This window comes from Stenella coeruleoalba, assembly GCF_951394435.1.
Source record: "Stenella coeruleoalba genome assembly, chromosome: 6".
Taxonomy (NCBI): domain Eukaryota; kingdom Metazoa; phylum Chordata; class Mammalia; order Artiodactyla; family Delphinidae; genus Stenella; species Stenella coeruleoalba.
In genome coordinates this window covers 34,624,082-34,647,998 of record NC_137151.1, presented here as the reverse complement: position 1 = coordinate 34,647,998, position 23,917 = coordinate 34,624,082, and the positions used below count along the sequence as shown (strand labels likewise).

Here is a 23,917-nt window from a genome sequence, read left to right as displayed (position 1 = left end):
ATTTCTCCTTCTGTCCTGTGGGTTTATGTCTTCTAAAGAAAATCTGTTTATTGTCATTTTAAAATAGGCCTACTCTGATGAAGAAATAAGAATGATTTCTAGTTTAAAGATGGCATTTGAACATACTCATGTAGCTCTGTTCCTTCTTAAAACTTCTCTTTAATCAGAGATCCTTCTTAATTTCTTCAGCCAAGAACCCAGTGCTACTCTAACTTTTTTTTTTCACACACACACACTGTATTTTATTTTTACAAGAGATAAATAGACTGACACCAAGCATTGTAAATGGATGACCACAACAAAAGCAACAATGATTGCAATTACCAAACACGAAACACACTCACACTATGTCATAATATTGACATTCAGTCCAGGAATCCTCCACTGTAACAGCTCCTTTACTTTGCAGTGAAAATTGATTTGTGTATTTTTTGCCTCTGAATCCTTGTGGGATTTTTTTTTATTCAAACAGAAAGTCACAAAAATTATAATCATCCTCATCAGTTCACTCAGTTCCATGTAATTATTTTTTTTTTCATCTTGATCTTTTGTTAGCACTTTTATGAATTCATCAGTTTTCCATTAGAGTTCTGAAAATGCTTATTCATTCAGTTCAGCAGTATAGTCAGTTATCAGAAACCTGTACTTGTCAGTCTTTTCCATGAATTCCTTGAAGATGAAACCCTTAAAATCATCACGTTTTTCATTAGTAACTGTGATTACATGTGGGCTATTGTGGGCTTCCCTTGCCTGTTCCCTGCTGCACTCTTGCAATGTGCTGGTTGCTATACTTTCAATATGATATTCTGTAGCTTTACAGCCCTAGATGAAAAGTGATACTGAAGTTACCATTTAACGGTATCTGCCCTCCCACACACACACAAAAAAAAACGAAAGAGAGAGAGAGAGAAGACATTTATGCTTAGGGTCATTGTTTTCCCATGTAGCAGAAGTAGCTATTTTTTCGTATCTTGCACATAAATACTCGTGGTATCTTTTGAGAGCTGTACCATTAAGTATCATGGCCTTTTGCCCTCCACATTTTGTATGCTTATTCTGAATTTCATCTCTTGGTTTCTGATTCTTGTTTTCTGCTGTTAAGGGTATCAAATTCTGTGCTATATATTTCATTGCATCCTTTTACCTGTATTCTTCTTCTTTTTTTAATTAATTATTTTTTATTTATTTATTTGTTTATTTTTGGCTGCATTGGGTCTTCATTGCTGCACGTGGGCTTTCTCTAGTTGCGGTGAGCAGGGGCTACTCTTCGCTGCGGTGCACGGGCTTCTTATTGTGGTGGCTTCTCTTTTTGTGGAGCATGGGTTCTAGGTGTGTGCGCTTCAGTAGTTGTGGCATGTGGGCTCAATAGTTGTGGCTCCCGGGCTCTAGAGTGCAGGCTTGGTAGTTGTGGTTCATGGGCTTAGTTGCTCTGCGTCGTTTGGGATCCTCCCGGACCAGGGCTCGAACCCTTGTCCCCTGCATTGGCAGGCAGATGCTTAACCACTACGCCACCAGGGAAACCCCTTCTCTTCTTTTTAAAAAGAAAATAATCTCTTAATTTGTCATGTCTTTTACTGATCATTTCTTCTTTGATTTTTTTTTTCTTTTACCTAAAATGACTGACTTTCATGGACCTAACCTACCAACTACAGTATTTCCTCTAAAGTGGTGAAAACAAGCTAAGGTATTGGGTGTACTTATTGAGTCTTCTGCTTGTTACAATTGCATTGGTTGGTTGTTTCATTTCCAGAGGGAACCTCTTTGATTTGAGAAGGGCCTATGCCTAGTTTTGAAGATGATTCTGGAAAAGATAAGGGTTTTAAAAAAAATTTATTTATTTACTTTTATGGTAATATGGTAATACATGTACATGGAACAACACTAAAAAGGCACAAAATAATGCACAGTGTAAAGTTTTTCCTCTCTCTTTTACCTGCTCTCTGAGCCTCCCAAGCCCCCATTTCTTCTTCTCAGACGTTATCACTGGAATCATTTTTTTTCTACACCCTCTAGAGAGCTATAAATATTTATGCATATATGCACATAGATCGTAAATGTAGTGTTTTTACTCTTGCCACGTCTACTCAACGTAGTACTGAAGATCCTAGCCAGAGCTAGGACAAAAAAAAAAAAGGAAGGAAGGAAGGGGCACTCAAATCCAAAAGGAAGAAGTAAAATGCTCTGACATGTAGGTGACATGAAATGTAGATGACATGATCTTATGTATAAAAAACCCTAGGGAGTACACCATAAAATTGTTAAAATAAGGAAACAAAGTTGGTAAAGTTGTAGGATAAAAAATCAGTGTACAAAATGCCATTGTGTTCTATACAGTGCCAACAAACTTTCAGAAAGATAAAATCCCATTTACAATAGCATCAAAAAGTATAAAATATTTAGGAATAAATTTAAACAAGGAGGTGAAAGATCTATACATTGAAAACTATAAAATATTGATGAAAGAAACTAAAGAAGACACAAATAAGTGGAAATATATCCTGTGTTCATGGATTGGAAAAATTGTTAAAATGTCCATACTACTGAAAGCAATCTACTGATTAAATGAAATCTGTATCAATATTCCAACGGTATTTTTCACAGGAATAGAAAAAACAATCCTAAAATTCATACGGAACCACAAAAGAACTTGAATAGCCAAAATAATCTTGAGAAAGAAGAACAAAGCTGGAGGAATCACACTTACTGATTTCAAATTACAGTTGACCCTTGAACAATGCAGGGGTTAGGGCACACAGTCGAAAATGCTTGTAACTCATAGTTTACCCTCCACATCCACTGTTCCTCCACATCTGCGGATTCAGCCAACCTGGAATTGTGTAGTACTGGAGTATTCACTATTGAAAAAAACCCATGTGTAAGTGGACCTGTGCATTTCGAACCCGTGTTGTTTAAGGGTCAATTATGTATTACAAAGCTATAATAATTAAAGTATGATGCTGGCATAAAAACATACATATAGACCAGTGGAACAGAATAGAGAGTCCAGAAATAAAGCCATGCATATGCATTCAACTAATCAACTAATCTTCAACAGAGGTGCCAAGAATATACAGTGGGGAAAAGATAGTCTCTTCAGTAAGTGATGTTGGGAAAACTGGATGTCCACATGCAAAAGAATGAAATTGGATCCTTAACTTACACCATATACAAAAATCAACTGAAAATGAATTAAAGACTTAATCATAAAATCTGAAACTAACACTCCTAGAAGAAAACATAGGGGATAAGCTGCTGGACATTGGTCAAGGCAATGATTTTTTTTGGATTTAACCACAAAAGCAAAAATAAATAACTGGAACTACATCAAACTAAAAAGTTTTACATAGCAAAGGAAACCATCATCAAAATGAAAAGGCAAACTATGAAATGGAAGAAAATATTTGCAAACCATATATCCATTAAGGGGTTAATATCCAAAATATATAAGGAACACAAACATCTCAATAGCAGGAAAACAAATAACATGATCAAACAATGGGCAAAGGACTTTAATAGATATTTTTCAAAGAAGACATACAAATAGCCAACAGGTATATGAAAAGGTGCTCAACTTCACTAATCTTCAGGGAAATACAAATAAAAATCACAATGAGATATCACCTCACACCTTTTATGACTGCTGTTATCAAAATGTCAAAAGATAACAAGTGTTGGTAAGGATGTGGAGAAAAGGGACACTTGTGCACTATTAGTGGCAGTGTAAATTGATACACCCATTATGGGAAATAGTATGGAGTTTTCTCAAAAAATTAAAAATAGAACTACCATATGATCCAGCTATCCACTTCTGGGTATATATCCAAAGGAAATGAAATCACTATCTGGAAGAGATATTTGCAGTCCCATCTTTATTGCAGCATTATTCACGCTAACCAAGATAAGATAGCCATGCATTGATGGATGAATAGATAAAGAAAATATTATTTCTATATATAATGGAATATAATTCAGCTTTAAAAAGGCAGTTAGTCTTGCCACTTATGACAACATAGACAGACATGAAGGACATTATGCTAAGTAAAATAAGCTAGACACAAAAAGACAAATAACTGCATATTTCATATGTGGAATCTAAAAAATGCAAAAGTCAAACTCATAATAAAAGAGAATAGAATGGTGGTTACCAAGGCCTAGGGAGTGGGGGGAGAGGGGAGATATTGGTCAAAGGGTACAAACTTTCAGTTAAAAGATGAATAGGTTCTGGATGCCTAATACACACCATGGTGTATATACTTGAAATTTGCTAAGAGAGTAGATCTCAAGTGTTCTCACCACATACACACAAAAAATGGCAACTGTGGGAAGTGATGAATATGTTAATTAACTTGATTGTGATGTTATACGTATATCAAAATATCATATTGTATATCTTAAACATGTAATTTTTACATATAAACCATACCTCAAAAAGCTGAAAAAAGAAATGTGGTATTTTTCTTTCTTTTTGAATATATTGACAATTTTCTTTTTCTTTTTTTTTTCAATAATAACTTGTTATTTCACAGTGACCCCATTAGAGCAAATCCCCTGACACTGTGCATCTCTTGGACTGTCCCCTGCCCACCCTGCCCTTCAGTGTTCATGCTGCTCATCCTTAGATGGGGAGGTTCTCCATTATTGAGTGTAACTGGATTCCAGTCTTCAGTACAACTGGGCTCCCAGGGCAGTTATTGTGTTTCCATTTACTAATTCAAAGGCAATATTCTGTAGTCGAATTTTGTTTGGTTTGGAAACAACTGATTCAGCAGTCTCACAGATTATTGTAGTCCTAAATGTCCATCTAATAAGTTTAGAAAAACAACTAATCACCAGTCCCTAGAGTAGAACCTTTGCTCGTTATCACCACACTGCACACAAGAGACTCTGTGATACTTAAGGGAAAGGGGAAGGTGGAGAAAACCTTCTGCATTTGGTCTTGCTTAAGTCCATTCAGTCAGTGGAGGAATTCCTACATCCTTGGTCTCTAACCTTACACTCCACTGGGTGAGATCTCTTGCCAAATCCTTTAATATGTGTTGGTTTACTATACTTGAGAAGGTGAATTTCTCTTTCTCTTGTTGATTTATATATCGAACATTTTGGTTTCAAGGAGTTGTTGCTTTATGGTAAAGTTCAAGAAATTGAAATTGTGGCATCTGTGGTCAAGACATTTTCTTTATGGTACCTTTCCTACTCTTCTAGATTATATTGTATATATGCTTTGCATTCACTTCACCTTTCCTTTGAGCCTGGTCTGTCTCTTGCCCCAGAGCTGAACTCAGCAGAGAATCGATCTACACACATGATCACCACTACTTCTCTGAGGATTCAGCTGACAATTTTCTTTCTTTTTTAAAAAAAATTTTTATTGAAGTACAGTTGATTTACAATGTTGTGTTAGTTTCAGGTGTACAGCAAGGGGAATCAGCTATACATAAACGTATATCCACTCTTTTTTAGATCCTTTTCCCATATAGGCCATTACAGAGTATTGAATAGAGTTCCCTGTGCTATACACTAGGTTCTTATTAGTTATCTATTGTATATATAGCAGTGTGTATATGTCAATCCCAATCTTCCAATTTATCCCTCCCCCCTTTACCTGCTGGTAACCATAAGTTTGTTTTCTACATCTGTAACTCTGTTTCTGACAACAGTTATGTTTAACCCAGCACAACGTTTTTCTAACAGTTGCCTCTTACCAGTGCATCAGAATTGCCTGGAAGCTTACTAAGAATACATATTCCTGTTCCAGATATACTGAATAAGACTCTTTGGGGCGAGGGGATGGGGTTCAACATGGGAATCTACATTTTATTCAGTTTTCCCTGTGGCTACTACTGTCCTAAGTATTTTTAAATTAATTTTTATTGAAGTATATTTGCTTTACAATGTTGTGTTAGTTTCTGCTGTACAGCAAAGTGAATCAGCTATACATATACATATATCCCCTCTTTTTTGGAACTCCTTCCCATTTAGGTCACCGCAGGGAGCTGAGTAGAGTTCCCTGTGCTCTACAGTAGGTTCTCATTAGTTATCTGTTTTATACATAGCAGTGTATATGTCAATCCCAATCTCCCAATTCATCTCACCCACCCACCCCTCTTTGGTATCCATACATTTGTTCGCTACATCTGTGTCTCTATTTCTGCTTTGCATATAAGTTCATCTGTATCATTTATCTAGATTCCACATAAAAGCGATATTATACGATATTTGTTTTTCTCTTTCTGACTTCACTCCGTATGACAGTCTCTAGGTCCATCCACATCTCTGCAAATGGCACAGTTTCATTCCTTTTTATGGCTGAGTAATATTCCATTGTATATATGTACCACATCTTTATCCATTCCTCTGTTGGTGGACATTTAGTTTCCTTCCACGTCCTGGCTATTGTAAGTAGTGCTGCAGTGAACATTGGGGTGCATGTATCTTTTTGAATTATGGTTTCCTCTGGGTATATGCCCAGGAGTAGGATTGCTGGGTCATATGGTAGTTCCATTTTTAGCTTTTTAAGGAACCTCCATACTGTTCTCCATAGTGGCTGTGTCCATTTATATTCCCACCAACAGTGTAAGAGGGTTCCCTTTTCTTCACACCCTCTCCAGCATTTATTGTTTATAGATTTTTTGATGATGGCCATTCTGACTGGTGCGAGGTGATACCTCATTGTAGTTTTGACTTGCATTTCTCTAGTAATTAGTGATGTTGAGTATCATTTCACATGTTTGTTGGCCATCTGTATGTATTCTTTGGAGAAATGTCTATGTAGGTCTTCCGCCCATTTATTGGATTGGATTGTTTTTTAGTAATAAGGTATTTTTAAACAACAACCTCAGACAGTGTTAGATCTTTACGGTGCATTCAACAGATGGCATATTAAGTATGCCATCAACTAAAATTCACAGATTTTAAAAACACGTACCATGTTATGGGAAAGAAGACCAGAGACTTAGGGTTTAGAGTAGGAAGGAATGAGAGTGAAGACATATAAACTGTAGTTGTTTGACTATCACACCTCAATTCCTAGATTGGATTTTATAGTCTTTCAATTTATGTTCTTAAAAGCATACAAGATTAGCAGATTTTTTTAAGGCACTTTAAGTCACAAGATGATGATGTCAAAATGTTATAAAAATGTTATTTTGCTTAATATTCTGTGATGTTCACTTATAATTGAGTTGGGTGTTATTTATAAAGAATGCTGGTAATATGCTTTTGAAAGAGAAAGATCTCAGTATTTGGTCAGAGAGAGTGAAGCGGAAGATTCTTTTCGGTTTGAGACAACTTTTCTCTAATCGGTTATCTCTGTAACATTGTTGCCGTTTTTATATATAGGGTCTGATTTCTTTTCTTTTTCTTTCTTTTTTCTATTTATTTTTTTGGCTGCTTTTGGTCTTCATTGCTACGCACCGGCTTCACTAGTTGCAGTGAGTGGGGGCTACTATTCGTTGCGGTGCACGGGCTTCTCATTGCGGTGGCTTCTCGTTGCAGAGCACAGGCTCTAGGCATGTGGGCTTCAGTAGTTGTAGCACGTGGGCTCAGTAGTTGTGGCGCATGGGCTCTAGGGCACATGGGCTTCAGTAGTTGTGGCATGCGGGCTCAGTAGTTGTGGCTCGCGGGCTGTAAAGCGCAGGCTTAGTAGTTGTGGCGCACGGGCTTAGTTGCTCCATGGCATGTGGGATCTACCTGGAACAGGGCTCAAACCTGTGTCCCCTGCATTGGCAGGCGGATTCTTAACCACTGCGCCATCAGGGAAGTCCCTGATTTCTTTTTTCTACTATTATTTTGTATTTCCTCAATTCTGAATTTATAACAATTCTGTTTTTACACTCAAGTATAGTGCTTTGAATTTATTCCCTATAAAATTTACATCTATTGGTATGTGCTCTGTGTGTTCACTCTTCTGATAAATCCACATTTTGTTTCTTCATCCAGTCTTAATAGAAGGGTTTTATGTATCAAGCTAAATTCATAGCCCATTGGCACTGTACCAGAAACTTCCTTCAGGTCACCATGGATGTATTCTAAGATAGATATTCGCAAACTTTTTCTATAAAGGGCCAGATAATAAATACTTTAGGCCTTGCGTGTCATATAGTCTCTGTCACTAGTACTCACTTTTGTTTTTGTTGCACAAGAGCAACTATTGATAATATTAAATGAATAAGCAGGACTGTGTTCCAATAAAATTTTATTTTCAAAAAAAAATTGATAGGCCAGATTTGACATATGGACGGTAATATGCAAACTCTTGTTTTAAGGGAGTGAGAATTCTCTTTAATTGTTAAGTGCTGAGTTCTCCTTTAGAGTATAACCCAAAGAACAGTACTATAAGAATATTCTGGATTATCTGAATAACTAGTTTAAAATCAGGCATTTGGTACTCTGTTTTGCATTTAGGGTTGTGTGAGGCATCTCTCCTCCCACATGCATCCACACCAAATACTTCTTATTATGGAATGCTGAATGAATAAAGGTTTTTACAACACTTGGAACAGAGAAAAGAGAATAATTGAGGTATCACCTGGCAAAAAGGGGTACATGCATGCAGAACATCATACTCATGATGGAACTGATTGATTTTTTTAGCTTCTGAACTTTAACATATCAGTAACCATGATAGTCCATATGAAATGAAGAATTTTTCTCCTCTTAATTATAGTCATAGTTATATACCTGTTTGATACAGATTTCCATAACACCTCAGAGTTGACTTGATATTTATGTGATTGAGGTGTCTACAGTGTTTCCAAATCACTTCTTAAACTTGGCCTTGGAATTTGTGGCAGAGCCTGATGTTACTTTCCCCAAAACCTTTATTCCCTTTTTCCCTCACTGACACAACCCAACCCTGGTCGGGGGGAGTGTCTGAATGACCAGCTAAAACCCCACTTTTCTAAGCTCCATTTCAACTAGGAGTGGTTATGTGACACAGTGTAGCCAATGAGACATTAGTAGAAGTTACTGAATAGGGATTCTGGGAAAACCTGTTAAAATGGGGTCAACCCAGTTGGCATGTATCCTTTTGTCCTCTTCCTTTCTTCCTGCATCAAACAGTGATGCCAAACCTGGAATTGTCACAGCTATCTTTTGACCTGCCAGGAAGAAAGAACAAAAAAATTGTAGAGGTGTGGCTCTGACATCTTGGCTGCTGCTCCAGCATGGACTACTAACTCCAAGCTTCCTGTTCAGTGGCAGAAGGGACGGAGTGAGGGGGAAAATAGGCCTACCTATTTTGGTCATTACTGTTTGGGTTTATACTTTGTGCAGCTGTAAATTCTCTCGCATTAAAAAAGTAAATACATGGGCTTCCCTGGTGGCGCAGTGGTTGAGAGTCCACCTGCTGATGCAGGGGACATGGGTTCGTTCCCCGGTCCAGGAGGTTACCACATGCCATGGAGCGGCTGGGCCCGTGAGCCATGGCCGCTGAGCCTGCGCGTCCGGAGCCTGTGCTCCGCAACCGGAGAGGCCATGACAGTGAGAGCCCCGCGTATTGCAAAAAAAAAAAAGTAAATACAGGATATGGATACAGTTTATATATTAAGTAGATAGAAAGCTATTTCTTTTCACCGTAAAACCCCAAAGCATCAATTCAGTTTCTGCAAAATGACACCATCTATCGTATTAAATTAATATTGCTAAGTAGAATTATTTTTATTTTGTGGTTTATTCTTCATTTTGTAAAAGTGTTCTCATTTTAAAAGTACTTTCTAAACTCTAAGTATAAGGAATTTGTACCTAGTTTTGAGTTTGTTCTTATTTGACATAAAAAATTCTTAATTAACAGTAAGTTTTTTGGAGAGTATTTTCTTTTGAAATGAGCTTGATGATTACTCAGATATGAGGACCTGCTTGAGGCATTCATTTTGAACCCAGCCAATGTATTTTTTTAAGCATGACTTGAATTTAATTTAATTTAATTTAATTTATTTATGTATTTATGTATGGCTGCATTGGGTCTTCAGTGCTGCACTCAGGCTTACTCTAGTTGTGGCGCGCGGGGGCTACTCTTCATTGCAGTGCATGGGCTTCTCATTTCGCTGGCTTCTCTTGTTGCACAGCACGGACTCTAGGCATGCTTGCTTCAGTAGTTGTGGCATGCGGGCCCTAGAGCGTGAAGGCTTCAGTGGTTGTGGTGTGTGCACTCAGTAGTTATGGCACGTGGATTCTAGAGCGCAGGCTTTGTAGTTGTGGCGCACAGGCGTACTTGCTCCGCGGCATGTGGGATCTTCCCAAACCAGGGATTGAACCCGTGTCTCCTGCATTGGCAGGCAGATCCTTAACCACTGCGCCACCAGAGAAGTCTGAACCCAGCCAATGTTTTAAACCTTTTATTTCTTCAGCTGTGCTGTGCGGCACGCAGGATCTTAGTTCCCCAACCAGGGATCAAACCCGTGTCTCCTGCAGTGGAAGCTCAGAGTCTTAACCAGTGGACTGCCAGGGAAGTCCCTCTCAATGTAACCTTTATTGAACATGTGGATAGAAGTGACTAATCCCCTATTTTTGCCTTACAGTCTTTACCCCGAAAGGGTGCATAACATTAGTAACACTTAGTACACTTATGGCTTATATGTTTGTGTCCTGGTCAGACCAAGGGCCTAGCACTATGTGTGGTGCTCAAATGAATACTTGGTGAATGACCAAATGAATATTTTGTGCTTGGTGGTTATTGAAACTGAAAATCATTTTTGATATATACTTGCCTTAATTCACCCTCACATCTCCACAAGATAGAGACTATAATAGAAGTGCTCAGGTTTTATTAACGAATAATTCAATAAGTCCAAAAACTAGGCCAAAAGGAATTTGTAAACAAAAGGTTATTGTCCTACCATATTCTGAGAGAGCTCTCAGTTTGTAATAAAACTATTTAACTTATTCCTCCATCTACCTAGCAACATTTAAGTATCAGTGGTGCACATGTCTTTATTAAGGAATTCTAAAACTGTAAATCATTTTTACTACTTATAAAGTCTCTTTAGACTAGATCACGCAGAGCTGACTTACTTCTTAGTTGCTTTTTTATATGAACTATGTTTTTGTTTTTAACTCCAAAATATTGTAATGAATGTTATTGTCTAATTAAGCCCTAAAAATTCTCCACTAATTACTGCAGGAATAATCAACTGTTTTGACCTGCAGTTTTATAAACAAGAATAAATAATTGCGTCGAAGCTAATATGTGGTATAATGGCCCAGTGGGAATTATTATACATCCTGAAAACAATAATAATTCTCTCAAAACAGCTGAGATACACCTTTTTTAAAAACAATTTAGGAGGATGCAGAGACTATTTCCTGTTTTGCTCTTGTAAAAGTTATAGGGTAATTTTGTGCTAATGAAGTCAGACTAACGAAGCATAATATTTTCAAAATATTATCATGCATTAGGGACTAGTTTAATTTTTAAAAATTCATGAACAGGAAAAGCAATTCTTCTTAAAACTTCTTTGGTCTTTTGGTATACACAAGGATTTGTTTATAATACCCCACATCTCTTATGTACCTTGAAATTATTACCAGGCTTTTATATCCTTCCTGTATGTGTTTCATAATAGGTAAAGAACTAACACAAAAGAAAACACTAAATGTTATTTTAACCTGTTTTTCAAATATGCAGCAGATGTGGGTTGCTTCACGTAAAGTCTTTCTCCTTTTCCTTCCCTGTCAACAGACTCTAGAATTCTTTGGGTATACCTTCCATGTGCCTCTGAACATTGGTGGGTAAGGATATGTTGTCTAGAGCTACTTAGGATGACACAGTAGAAAGGTGACATGAGTTACCTACTGAATTTATCACCTGGAACCATCCCACCCTAGATTTCTTGCTATATGTTATATGATATATTAATTCTCTTTAGCGATTAAGCCATTTTGAGTTGTTTCTTTTCTTGCACTGCATCCTTATGGAAACAGTGTTTATAAAACCAGTTTTTAAAGTCAGTCAAATTTCCTTCCATTAATAACGGCTAAATTGGAAGCTGCTGTCCTCTGTATCTTCCCTTTATTCATTGCCAGTATTTACTTACTGACAGTGAAGATAATTATTTGGAATTTTTTTTGGTAAGTTTATTTTATTTATTTATTTATTTTTGGCTGTGTTGGGTCTTCGTTGCTGCTCATGGACCCTCTCCAGCTGCGGCGAGCAGGGGCCACTCCTCGCCGCGGTGCGTGGGCCTCTCACCACGGTGCCCTCCCCTGTTGCGGAGCACGGGTTCCAGGAGTGCAGCCTTCAGCAATTGTAGCACGTGGGCTCAGTAGCTGCGGCTCATGGGCTCCAGAGCGCAGGCTCAGCAGCCGTGGTGCATGGGCCCAGCTGCTCCGCGACATGTGGGATCCTCCTGGACCAGGGCTTGAACCCGCGACCCCTGCATTGGCAGGCAGGCTCTCAACCACTGCGCCACCAGGGAAGCCCTATTTGGATTTTATTGAACAGAACTTTTTCTTTTTTTTTTAATTTATTTGGTTCCGCTGGGTCTTAGTTGCAGCAGGCAGGCTCCTTAGTTGTGGCTTGCGAGCTCCTTAGTTGCGGCTTGCCATCTCCTTAGTTGTAGCATGCGAACTCTTAGTTTCAACATGCACAACATTCCCTGGGATCAAACCCGGGCCCCCTGCATTGGGAGCTCAGAGTCTTAACTCACTGAGCCACTAGGGAAGTCCTTATTGAATAGAACTTATCATCACCATCGTAACAGCAGTAAAGTTTTTATGGTATTCCCTTTACAAAGTACTATCTTACCTCATTTTATCACAGCTCAGCTTACTTGGCTTAGTCGTTTCATAAAACAGATGAGACTAAGAAGCTGGATATAGAGGTCTAGGATATATTTAATTATATGCTTGCAAATAAGAGCAGTGCTCTAAGCTTTTACAGAAATGCAGCAGACCGATTTGATATGCAACCAAAATAAATACTGTTGTTTTGTAGTTTTTATTTGTAACAGAAATTTCCGACTCAAGGGTAAGAATCACAGACTCAAATCAGTTGTTTAAATAAACCCTCCAGAGGTTTGATTGTTTTTTGCTTTTTTTTAAATCTGGGGCTTAATTAGCTTTAGTTTCAAATATAAACATGCATTGTATGTCATAAGAACTTCAGGATATTCCGGGAAAAGAGTCCAAAAAGAGGTTTTAAATGTGGATCTATCTGGAGTATATTGTAAAAGCCTTAGGTACAGATTTAGGAGTTGTATATGTGTGATACTTAAAACTATGAGAATGGATGATAGCTTTAGGGATTTAGGTAGAGCACAAGGAGAGAATGACTAAAGACTGAACACTAAAGAGGGTGGGTGGGGCTTTCCTGGTGGCGCAGTGGTTGAGGGTACGCCTGTCCATGCAGGGGACGCGGGTTCGTGCCCCGGTCTGGGAGGATCCCACATGCCGCGGAGCGGCTGGGCCCTTGAGCCATGGCCACTGAACCTGCGCGTCCGGAGCCTGTGCTCCACAACGGGAGAGGCCACAACAGTGAGAGGCCCGCGTACCACAAAAAAAAAAGGGTGGGTGGAAGAGGAGGCACCAGGGAATGGGGCAGAAGATGAAAGCTAGGAAGAGAGTCAGGATCGCTGGGAAGCTGAGGAGAGCTTTTGCAGGAAGTGGTTGTTCTATCCCAGACACCAAGAAGAGGTCAGGCTAGATGAGAGCTGAAGCTGAAGGTGTCCTGACCACATCTACTTGCCATTTGCCAAAGCAAAGAATGTTTTTCTAATTTTCAACCTCAATTTTTTCCTTTTATCATGTTCATGTTAGTATCATGTTACAATATTATATTGTGCACTTTTGGGATTTTACACAAAATCAGTAAAGGTGTAAATCTTACGTTATTATTTGTGACATATAAATACCATTGTGGGGCAATTGTACTCCAATAAAGATGTTTAAAAAAATAAATAAATAAAAAAAATAAAAGTAAAAAAAATATACATGTATATTTATATACACCTGCACACATACCCACACATATAATAACTTGTGCTTACAAAGACTATTTCCAGAAGGCTACCCGAGAAATTGGTTACTTTATTGCCTTCAGAGCAGCCAACATCTGGGACATCCTTGAGGAATAGGGGTTGAAGAGAGATTTTCTACTTTTGTACCTCTTAAATCGTGTGCATATAATGTATCTCCAATTCCAAAAATAAATAACATTAAAGCTAAACAAATAAAACAAAGGCCATTTTATCACGTTGAACTTTGATAATTATGGGGAAAAGTATTTTAAGACACTGCTGTGGCTGGAAAAAATGTTATGACTTGGTCCTCTGAACTCATGGTCCCTGTAGCTTGGTCTGTAAGGGAGAGTGGGTGGATTTATTAAAGTAACGTTAAGTTAGCATTGGTCAAATATACCATAGTAAAGAGTGGTATGGTAGTATGTTATCAACCATATATATATATATATTAAATTGTTGATTCCTGCTAATGGACAGTTAGCAAAATCCAGTAGCCAAAAGGTCAGTATTCTCCTTGGGGTAATAGCCCACTTCTGAAGCCAAAAGATGCATGGTAATTGATTAAGCAGATCCTGTTTTCTCGTACTGAGTCCTGAATTCTGTACTTATGATTCAAAACAGAGTTAGAGCATTAAATTCTCAGTGTAATCAAAATATTCTCTTGGAGAGTTTTTCTGTTTTCTTTTTACAGACATGATTTATTCAAAAGAGATATGGGTGTTAATTATAGAAAACGTGGTGTTTTAATATAAAGAAATTGGAGAAAAGCATCAGGTTAAACATAAATTATTCAGTTCTATGAGTATTAGATTAGAAATTTAGCTGGTATGTAAAGTGATTGTCAGGAAAGTATACTGCTGTTCAGTTTTCTCTTTTCTATCTGTATAAGAATTTGGGTTAAAAATAGCAAACACTGAGCATGTGCATCATAGATACAGCTGCTGCAAACACCAGAGGTATGGATGCCGTGATACTGTAAGTGGATGATTAATGTAAGGGGCCTTAAGGTTTTGTTAACAGCTCAGTGAAATGAAAAGTTGCTTTTTGATGTCTGCAGCCAAGATGGATAAATTATGATTGAAACAATTAACAATGAATTTGGAACAAAGAATAATTTATTTTTTGTAAAAATGGAAAACTGAACTGCTTGTAAAATTCAGATAAAATTGCATAGCTGTTGGCATACCAAACCAGGTTTAGCAAATACAATGAATATTCTTTAATGAAGGAAGTTTTCTTTTTAGCTGTAGGTTAAAGTCCCTATAATTCAAATTGTATTTGCCATTTCCCAATGGGAGAAAAAGCTGTTTTTATTTCCTTGGATATAAAGTAATTATGGGCAGTCCTTCATTTACAAAGTAGACTTTAGTTTCATTCAAATGCGATGTAAAATTTTTATGAAGTGAGAAATTGGATTAGCTCTATTTTCCCTTTTTATATTATGGTCTCCATCAGTCATCTTTCTTGTTTCCCTTCTCGCTGTTGACTCCATGCCCACTGTTCAGGTTTCCAACATGTTATATAGCTACTGCCCTATTTTTAATTTTTCTTTTCTTTTTGCTACCAAACTTCCTTTCTGATTACTCTGTATCTGTCGCCTCCCTTTTTTACTATCCACAGTCCTCCTAACAAGTGAGGATTGCACGTGAGCTTACAAGTGAGCTCCTGATAACTTAGTATGGTGGCCTTTTAGCCCTCATCCGTGGCAACATCTTCGTGGCGTTAGACACTGTTAACGCATTTACCCTGTGGTGGATGTGTTTCCCCTGGACTTCTTAGTCCCTGCTCCTTGTTCTCCACCTCCTTGAATACTTTTAGTTCCTTCCCTTTGCTTTTGAAGTAAGAATGTTTCCCGAGGATCTAGCCATGAAAAAAATTCCCTCCTTTTTACGGTTTACACAGGAGAATCTCATTCATTTCTGCTTCTGTTATCATCTTCATGCATAGCTACCTTCTCATTTTTATTTATTGTCTTGACTTGATTCCCAAGTTCCTGATCCACAGATGTTGCACTCATAGAGCCAATAAGATATTTATGGGATTATGTATACTATTCTATCTTTAAAAAATCTTCTCTGTACCCTAGTTTTCCTGCTGGCTACTACCATATTTCTTTGCTTCCTTTACAGGATAATTCCTTAAGACAATAATCTCTACTCACTCTCTCCCCTTCCTCTCTTCCCATTCTCTCTTGAACCCATTCAGGTAGGGCTTTTGTTCCCTACTGTTGTATCAGAGTTGCTCTTGTCAGAGCTATGAATCAAATGATCAGTTCTTAGACCTCATTTCACTAGACTTCTCAGCAGCATTTGTTATAGTCGTTCATTCTCTCCTTCTCAAAACACTTTCTTAACTTGGCTTCTAGGTCACTACATTCTTCTTGTGTCTTTTTACATTACTGGACAGTCCTCAGTTTCCCTTGCTGGATCCTTCTCCCTTTCGTGACCTCTGATTGTTGGAGTGCTCCACGGCTCAGTCAGTAGCTCTCTTCTCTTCTTCCTAGGTGATCTCATTTAGTCTCCTGGCTTTAAATATCATCTGTTTGGTATTCTGCTTTAGAATAATTTTAGTGTCCCCTCTCCTTTGTTACCTCCCTTCAATTTTGCACATTCAGATTTTCAGAATGTGTCCCTTCCTCTAGAGTCCTTATTTAGAATACACATCATCCATTAAATTCATACATATTGCTCACCAGATTTCCTTTTCATCTTCTCCTATCTTGAATCTGTGTTAAGGTGTTTTTATTGTTTGGCTATTTTTCTTAAGTATGTTTCCTCAGATGGTTTGCTTGAGTGATATAATCTTGGAGATCTTGGTTAACCTCAAATATCTTTTTGTCATCCCTTTTAATTAATGGGTATCTCAGCTGGATATAAGATCCATGAGTTCTTCTGCTTTCCTTTCAAGTAGTCTAGATTAGCTTCCATTGTTTTTTAGTCTCTGGTGTTGATGATAAAATTCCAATACACTTGTTTTTTCCCTTAATGATAATTGTTCTTTCTGTCTGAATACTTACAAGGTTTTTTTCTTTATTTATAAGATTAATGAATTTTATAAGGATGTGAGTAGATACTTGTCTTTTCTCTTCAATTCACCCTGAAACATGGTTACCCTTTTCAATTATCCACCAGAGGTGTTTCTTTAGCCCAGAGAAATTTTCTTTTATTATTTACTTAATTGTTCTCTCTCCTTCATATGGTGTGTCTTTTCCTCTTTTGAACACCTATTTTTCACATTAGTTTTCTGGATCTATCCTTCAAATGTTTTTGTTTGTTTGTTTTTTTCTTTTCCTTCACTACTTCCATTTATTTAACTTTCTGCTCTGTGCTTTGAGATAATCTTTGCACTTCATCTTCTAGTCTGCTCAGGTGTCAATAATGATCACATTTTTTTCAAAATTCATTTACTCATTTTAGTCTGGAAATCATGGAAGAGAGTGTGTGTGTATGAGTGTGTGTGTGTGTGTGTGTGTGTGTGTGTTGCATTAGAATTTACTTAGGTGCTGAAACAATTTTTGTGTAGGTTTTTATCTTTTCTAGCACTTCTCTTTCACTAGATATGTGTTCTGATTATTCACTTGTATTCTGCTTTTTCAAATGTTTGGGCCTCTCACATGATCTGTTATTTTTCTGTGATAGCTCATTGGAAATCAGGTCTGGTTGCTGAACTGCCCTTAATAGCAGGAATGCCAGAGGTCGGGATAGATGTAGTGCCTAAAGTTGAAGGACAGCCCCACTAGAGATACCTGAAGGAAGCCCAGTGCTCTCTGATGTACTTGAACTGCCCTAGTTTCCAAAGTCAGGAAAGCCCACTTGTCTCCTGTTAAAATCCAGCATATCCAGAGGGCTCCAAGATACTCTTACAACTGGGGTCTTCAGATACTTGAAAGCCAAGCCAATCCAGCTATCCACAGCCCTTAGTTGTTGCCTGGGGCTCTGATGCTGCTTTTCAATCAGTTAGCCACCCACAGGGCAATTTAGTTGCATACCAGTTCTTCACTAGAGTCATAAACCTTATCTAGCAGCCTTCAGGTCACAGCCTCTGCTTCTCTTTAGAAAGTTAAGGAACTTGGAGTTGGGCATAGAGGAAAACAAGCCACAGTCAAGTTGTCATATTACAGAATACCCTGGATCCTTTCTCATTCCAAAGCCATTACATTCTAATGAGTCTCAGATTTATTATATCTCCAGTTCCCTACCATTCCCCCAACTCACATATCCAGTGGCCCACTCAACAGTTCAACTCGGATATCTGATGGATATCACAAAGGTTACACGTCCAAACCGAACTTTGGATTATCATCTCCAAACCTACTCCTCTCCCAGCCTTTCCTGTCTCAGTGAGTGCATTACCCCCATTTTTCAGTTAATTGCTTAAGACAGTATCTTAAGATTCATTTTTCTCTGTCTCTCATTTTATATCCACATCCCAATCGATCAGCAAATCCTGTTGGCTGTACTTTCAAAATGTACCTAAACTGACCACTTCTCACCTCCGTCATCTCTACCATGCATCCATCTATCCTTTTTCCTTTCCTGGTCTACTTCAGGTGCCTTCTGACTGCTTTCTGTGCTTCTGCTCTTGCCCTCTACAGTTTATTCTCTAGAAGGCAGAGTAATCTTTTTAAAAGGTAAAATGTTGCTTACTTCCAAAGGTTTCTAATAAAATCTAGACTTCGTGCCATTGCATATAAGGTTCACCGTGGTCAGGACCCTAGGTGCTTCCAACCTTATTTTCTACCATTTTCCATGACTCAGTCCACTTTAATCATGTTAGCTTCCTTCCTCCTGCTTAACTACATCATAACCATCTTATCTCAGGGCTCTTGCACTTGCTCATCCCTTTGCTGAGAGTACCCTTCCTCCAGATTTTCTCATGATTCCCTTCCTCATTAAATTTGTGATTTGTTCAGATCTGTTGGAATTGCCTTATCATAAAGATTATTCCTGACCACCCTATAAAATAGCTCCTCCCTTATTTCCCTATTCCACCTACCCTGTTTTAGTTTTTTTTAATAGCATGTATCACCACTTGAATCATTTATTTGTTCATTGTCAGAAATTCTTCCAGTCACCCTCTAGGAGGGAAAGACTTTTAAATTCACTGCTATATCCCTAGCACATAGGACAGAGCCAGGTACATAGTAGGCACTCAATATATCATATATACTTGAAGTGACATCTTTTCCAAATTTGAGTTGGATTTTACAATGAAAAAGTAGGTATATGCATGAATCTTCCTGGAAATAAGTCATATTTTTCAAAGTATTGCTTTTTAGTTTTCTGCTTTTTAGGCTTGTTTGCAAAAAATGTAATAAACTTTTTACTCTTGCATATGTTTTAAATTTCAGTTAAAGTATTTGTGTTTTATTTTTCCATAAAAATACTTAATATGTAACCTGACATCTTTTTTCATTTTAAGAACGAAATTCCATTTTACTTGTAATTTATTCCTTAATGATGTATTTATTACCAAATTATTAATTTGTGTCTTATGTTAAAAGAAACCATGTAGTATTGTATAATGTCAAGGCCATTGGGAATAAAGGAAGGAAAAAATACAAATAGGGACTTTTTTCCTCTCTGATTTTTATAATATTCCAGTATTTTTTTTACATTGCCTGGAAATCCCCTCAGTTAAGAGAGAGGTTTTTCTCCTTACAATGTACTCACTGTTTCTAAGGGACCCCTCATGATCTTGACCATATCTGCTATTCTTTCTCTTTGCTCTTTGGTTTTTTCTTCTACTTAGGACCTCAGTTTATGTCCCCATCCTCAATTTTCAGTGGATAGAATTTACTTCTATAGGTTAACAAGAAAGAACAGAGAAGAGAGAACTCAGTAAAATAATAGTAGGAACCAAAATTCAGCTTGAAAATAGGCTTAGTGTGTATAATATAGCGTATATACTTTTACCTATAACATGCTAATGCACTTTAATACAGCATTCTTCTAATCTCTAGGGAAGACCAATTTTAAGGTTTATTGGTACGGAGGGAAGTCATTGGTACAGAGGGAAGTCATTGGTACAGTCACTTGCCATTTTGCTCACATTTTGAAGGGTCATTGTAGCTGTCGCCATTGGTGGGATGTAGGAAACAGTACACCTGAAACTCTAACACTCCCACATCCATATGCTGTTGGCAGCTGGAGAGTCTTATAAATCAGCAATGGCCCATTTTCTCATGCACACTTATAAACACCTCTCTCTGGCTTAGTACTTTAACATTTGTAAACTATTTTGTGGCAAGCAACTCGATCAGAACTTTTTAAATGGCTGACTTTGGTAATTAAGAGATTAATTTGGTTTTATTTTTATTTTTTCCAGGTGTATGGTGGCTGATGAAGTAAGTGTTTTCATGATTTTTATGTCTTTTATAAAATTCCCCAACCAGTTTTTGTTATCTGTTATTTACCCTGTGTTCTCTGTCTTTCATATGACTATATATCTGTATGTGGAGAGGACAGTGGGAGAGCGAGGGAGGGCGGGGCATGGGGGCAGCAGAGAGAATAAGAATGAGAAAGAGAGAGTGTGCGTGTGCACATGCGTGTGCAAGTGCCCATGCGCAAGGCATGCATTTGGAACATGTTAGTGTTAACATTAGTGATTCAAAATTCTATATTTTTGGCCTCAGAAGCATGAATGCAGCCCCAAATGAAACTGAACTCTTTTCTACTTGTCATAATGTTGCTTGCTTAGAAGCTGAACTTTTAAGATTTGGCTCTAAAGGTTATTGTTGATTGTTTTGTATGAGTGTGAAGCATAATGTTAAAATGGCATTTTACTATTACTAAACAATTTGATACCTTTAAGGGGCATGTACTCGTATACATTCATATTCAGGTTTTTTCACTGAAATGGAAGTTCTTGCTACATAAACTACAATACTCTTTACATACATTCTCAGAATGATGTAGATCAATAAAGTTCTAATTTTTAATATCATTTTGGAAAATGTGTTGCTGTTTTCATGATGTCTTTAAGGATAACAGCAAAACATATACATTTAAAAATATAATAGAGGTGAGGAAAATGGATACTGAATTTTTTAAAAATATAAGTGAAACCATAAAAGATTCTCGCAATTAACTGTCTTTTAGTTTTAGTTACATGTAGACTCACCAGTGGCTTATCTCCACTCTCTCTTCTTCAGGAAAAAAATGAATAAGAGTATATATGCACATGATTGCCAAGCAGAAGGTTCATATAGGGTTTCTTAGTTCATGCTGATTTATAATTACTGAAGTTTTTAGTTTGAACTCTTCATTCTATAGGCATTTGTTTAGACTAGATGTTATAGTTAGAAACAGTCATTGCCTGTGAAAAACTTCAACAGTGTAATTAAAGAGACAGGACATAGACATTTGGAAAACAGTAGAAATTTCTATTTTGGAACAGGATGCATTCCAAAAGAATCTTCATAAATTTATAAATTTGAGAGTCCAAAATGACTAGAAGAAGCTTATGTTTTTAATCCCTGAATATGTTTTCACCAAATAGGAATATAAATTCATCCTCCAACCTCCAAACTAGGCATAACCATTTTATATAATATGTATAAAATGTGTGTGTGATATATGTATGGATGTGTGTATCAATAATTTTTTTTAAACAGACCAGTTTTATGTCCACGGGAAATATACCATAATGTGTAACATTATCTTGATAATTTCCCCAAGCAATTCATGGGGAACATCTTAGTGGCTATGACATTGCATTGCTACCTTGTTCTTCAATTTGATGTTGTAGAGATTTGAATAGGCCTTAAATGTGCAGAATCATTCATGGATTGAATTTGATCAGCACCTTAACTCTTCTTAACTTTTATATTCTCCAACAAACTCCTGTCTTCTCCTCAATTGACATTAGACTAAGGATTGTGCATGATGAGTTCATGATGAACCTTTTAGCCAACAAGAGTTTTTCTTTATACCAATCACTTTTCATCTCCTATTATTTACAGTTACATTTGTCACATGTTGAGTGATTTGTGCTTGTCTTTCAAAACCATTCTTATTTTTTTACTTAATAAATTTAAAAGAACCATTTAATATTTTCTCAGTACTTAAAAGAAGATTCCACTTTGTGTCCCTCATATCTCCTTTTTTTCACCAGCATTTTAAAGACTCTCATTCTTTTACAACTATTTGACTTTCCGAGGTTTATTATGTCAAATCCTATCAATAAGGTTAATTAAGGAAAAATCCTCAATTTTACACATAAGTACAAAAAACAGGCCACAGAAGTAACGTAATGATGTACAATTCTAAGATCACAGCTCAACAGCACTAATATCCTCTGTTTTTGGTTGAGTTGAAATGCCATTTCTGTGGAATCTTACTGAGTTAGTGTGGATGAAAGTGAGTAAATTAAAAGTCTTGAAGTAGAAGGAAACTTGTATATATGTAAATTACATGAACTCTGGTTTGACCTTCATTTTATTTTCTAATACTGTTCTCCTTCTCTTGCTCTTATCACAAAATGGTAGTGAAGTCATAGGAGGAAATGCAGTTTATAATTTGGAGGTCAACCAAGTTTTGATTTTTAAATTAAAAAATATATTTTGACGGCTTCCCTGGTGGCACAGTGGTTAAGAATCCACCTGCCAATGCGGGGGACACAGGTTCAAGTCCTGGTCCGGGAAGATCCCACATGCTGTGGAGCAACAAAGCCCGTGTGCCACAACTACTGAGCCTGTGCTCTAGAGCCCACGAGCCACAACTACTGAGCCCATGTGCCACAACTGCTGAAGCCTGCGTGCCTAGAGCCCGTGCTCCTCAACAAGAGAAGCCACCCAATGAGAAGCCTACACGCCACAATGAAGAGTAGCCCCCGCTCACTGCAACTAGAGAAAGCCCATGCACAGCAACAAAGACCCAACTCAGCCAAAAATAAAAAAATAAATTAATAAATTTATTTTAAAAAATATGTATTTTTTGATATAATGAATATTTGACTCATCAAATAGCTAAAAGCTTTAGGAGAGCAATATTACATCTCTGTTATTGAACCTACTTTTTTTTTTTTTTAAGATGCTTGAATACCCACTTAGAGTATTGTGTAATTTAGTTGTCTGCTGTGATCTTTCCTCCATAGCTTTAGAAGCAAATGACTTCCTTCACTGGAATAACTCCCCTCTCTTCTAGTATTTTTCTACTATTGTCTTTTTCTAATGTATTCAATCTTCGTGGAATTAGGTAATCTATCTACTGTATATGAGGTAGTCATTAACCTAAAATGGGAATGATGACAAGTTCTGTTTAATTGTCTAATTGTGTGATCATTGAGTATTTCAATTATAAAACTATATTTCAGATAACCAACAAAGCTACAACTTTTAATAAAACTAACTTTGCAAACTTAGCTTAAACTGTTTTAAATCCTTTTCCCCCTTCTTGGTTTAATGTAGTCAAGCGTTGTTTCAAGAACCGTGTAGTAAATATACAGAAACTTGTGAATTTGTATTCCGAATTTAGGTCACAGTCTGTAGTGAGGCTGTTGCACTATTATCTTTACTGTTCTTTAATAATTTTTTAACCACTGTGTCCTTGTTCTATTGAAAATTATTGAAAATTTTTATTCATAAAAAGATTTTAAATATGAAAAATAGTTTCATATTAACACAAAACAGGTAATTTAATTCAATATACATGAGGAAAATATCAAACCTATATACTTACTACCTTATTTGTCAAGTATCTAAAGGCTATTATTCTTTGCAGAAACCGAGCATTTAGAAAATTTTTGTCATGTTCATTTTTACTTAAGAAGATGGGATTCACATCCTAGATTTATATGAACAGCCTAATAATTGTGTCCTTATAGACAAAATGCTGTCAGTACATGGATTCTGTCTTGTCTATTGAATCTATTATCAAAGTCAGAAGATTCTTATGTGACATTTTTTGTTAGTACTCTACTTAAGTCCCGCGCCCCTGCCCCCACCCCCAGCTTTTCCCTAA

The 23,917-nt window shown here is 37.1% G+C and overlaps 1 protein-coding gene across 10 annotated transcripts in view; it reads left to right on the top strand.

The window, feature by feature from the left end:
* The window catches only part of ZRANB3 (zinc finger RANBP2-type containing 3), a 362,989-nt gene that overhangs the window by 88,775 nt on the left and 250,297 nt on the right, over positions 1-23,917 (top strand). For 9 of the 10 annotated variants that reach the window (XM_079924961.1, XM_079924967.1, XM_079924959.1 and 6 more), the window contains exon 3: positions 20,283-20,301. The exons of the other annotated variant lie outside the window; for it this stretch is intronic. In XM_079924961.1, coding sequence (XP_079781087.1) covers positions 20,283-20,301 — 19 coding nt within the window. The remainder of the gene's footprint in view (positions 1-20,282; positions 20,302-23,917) is intronic. 10 annotated transcript variants of the gene reach the window in all.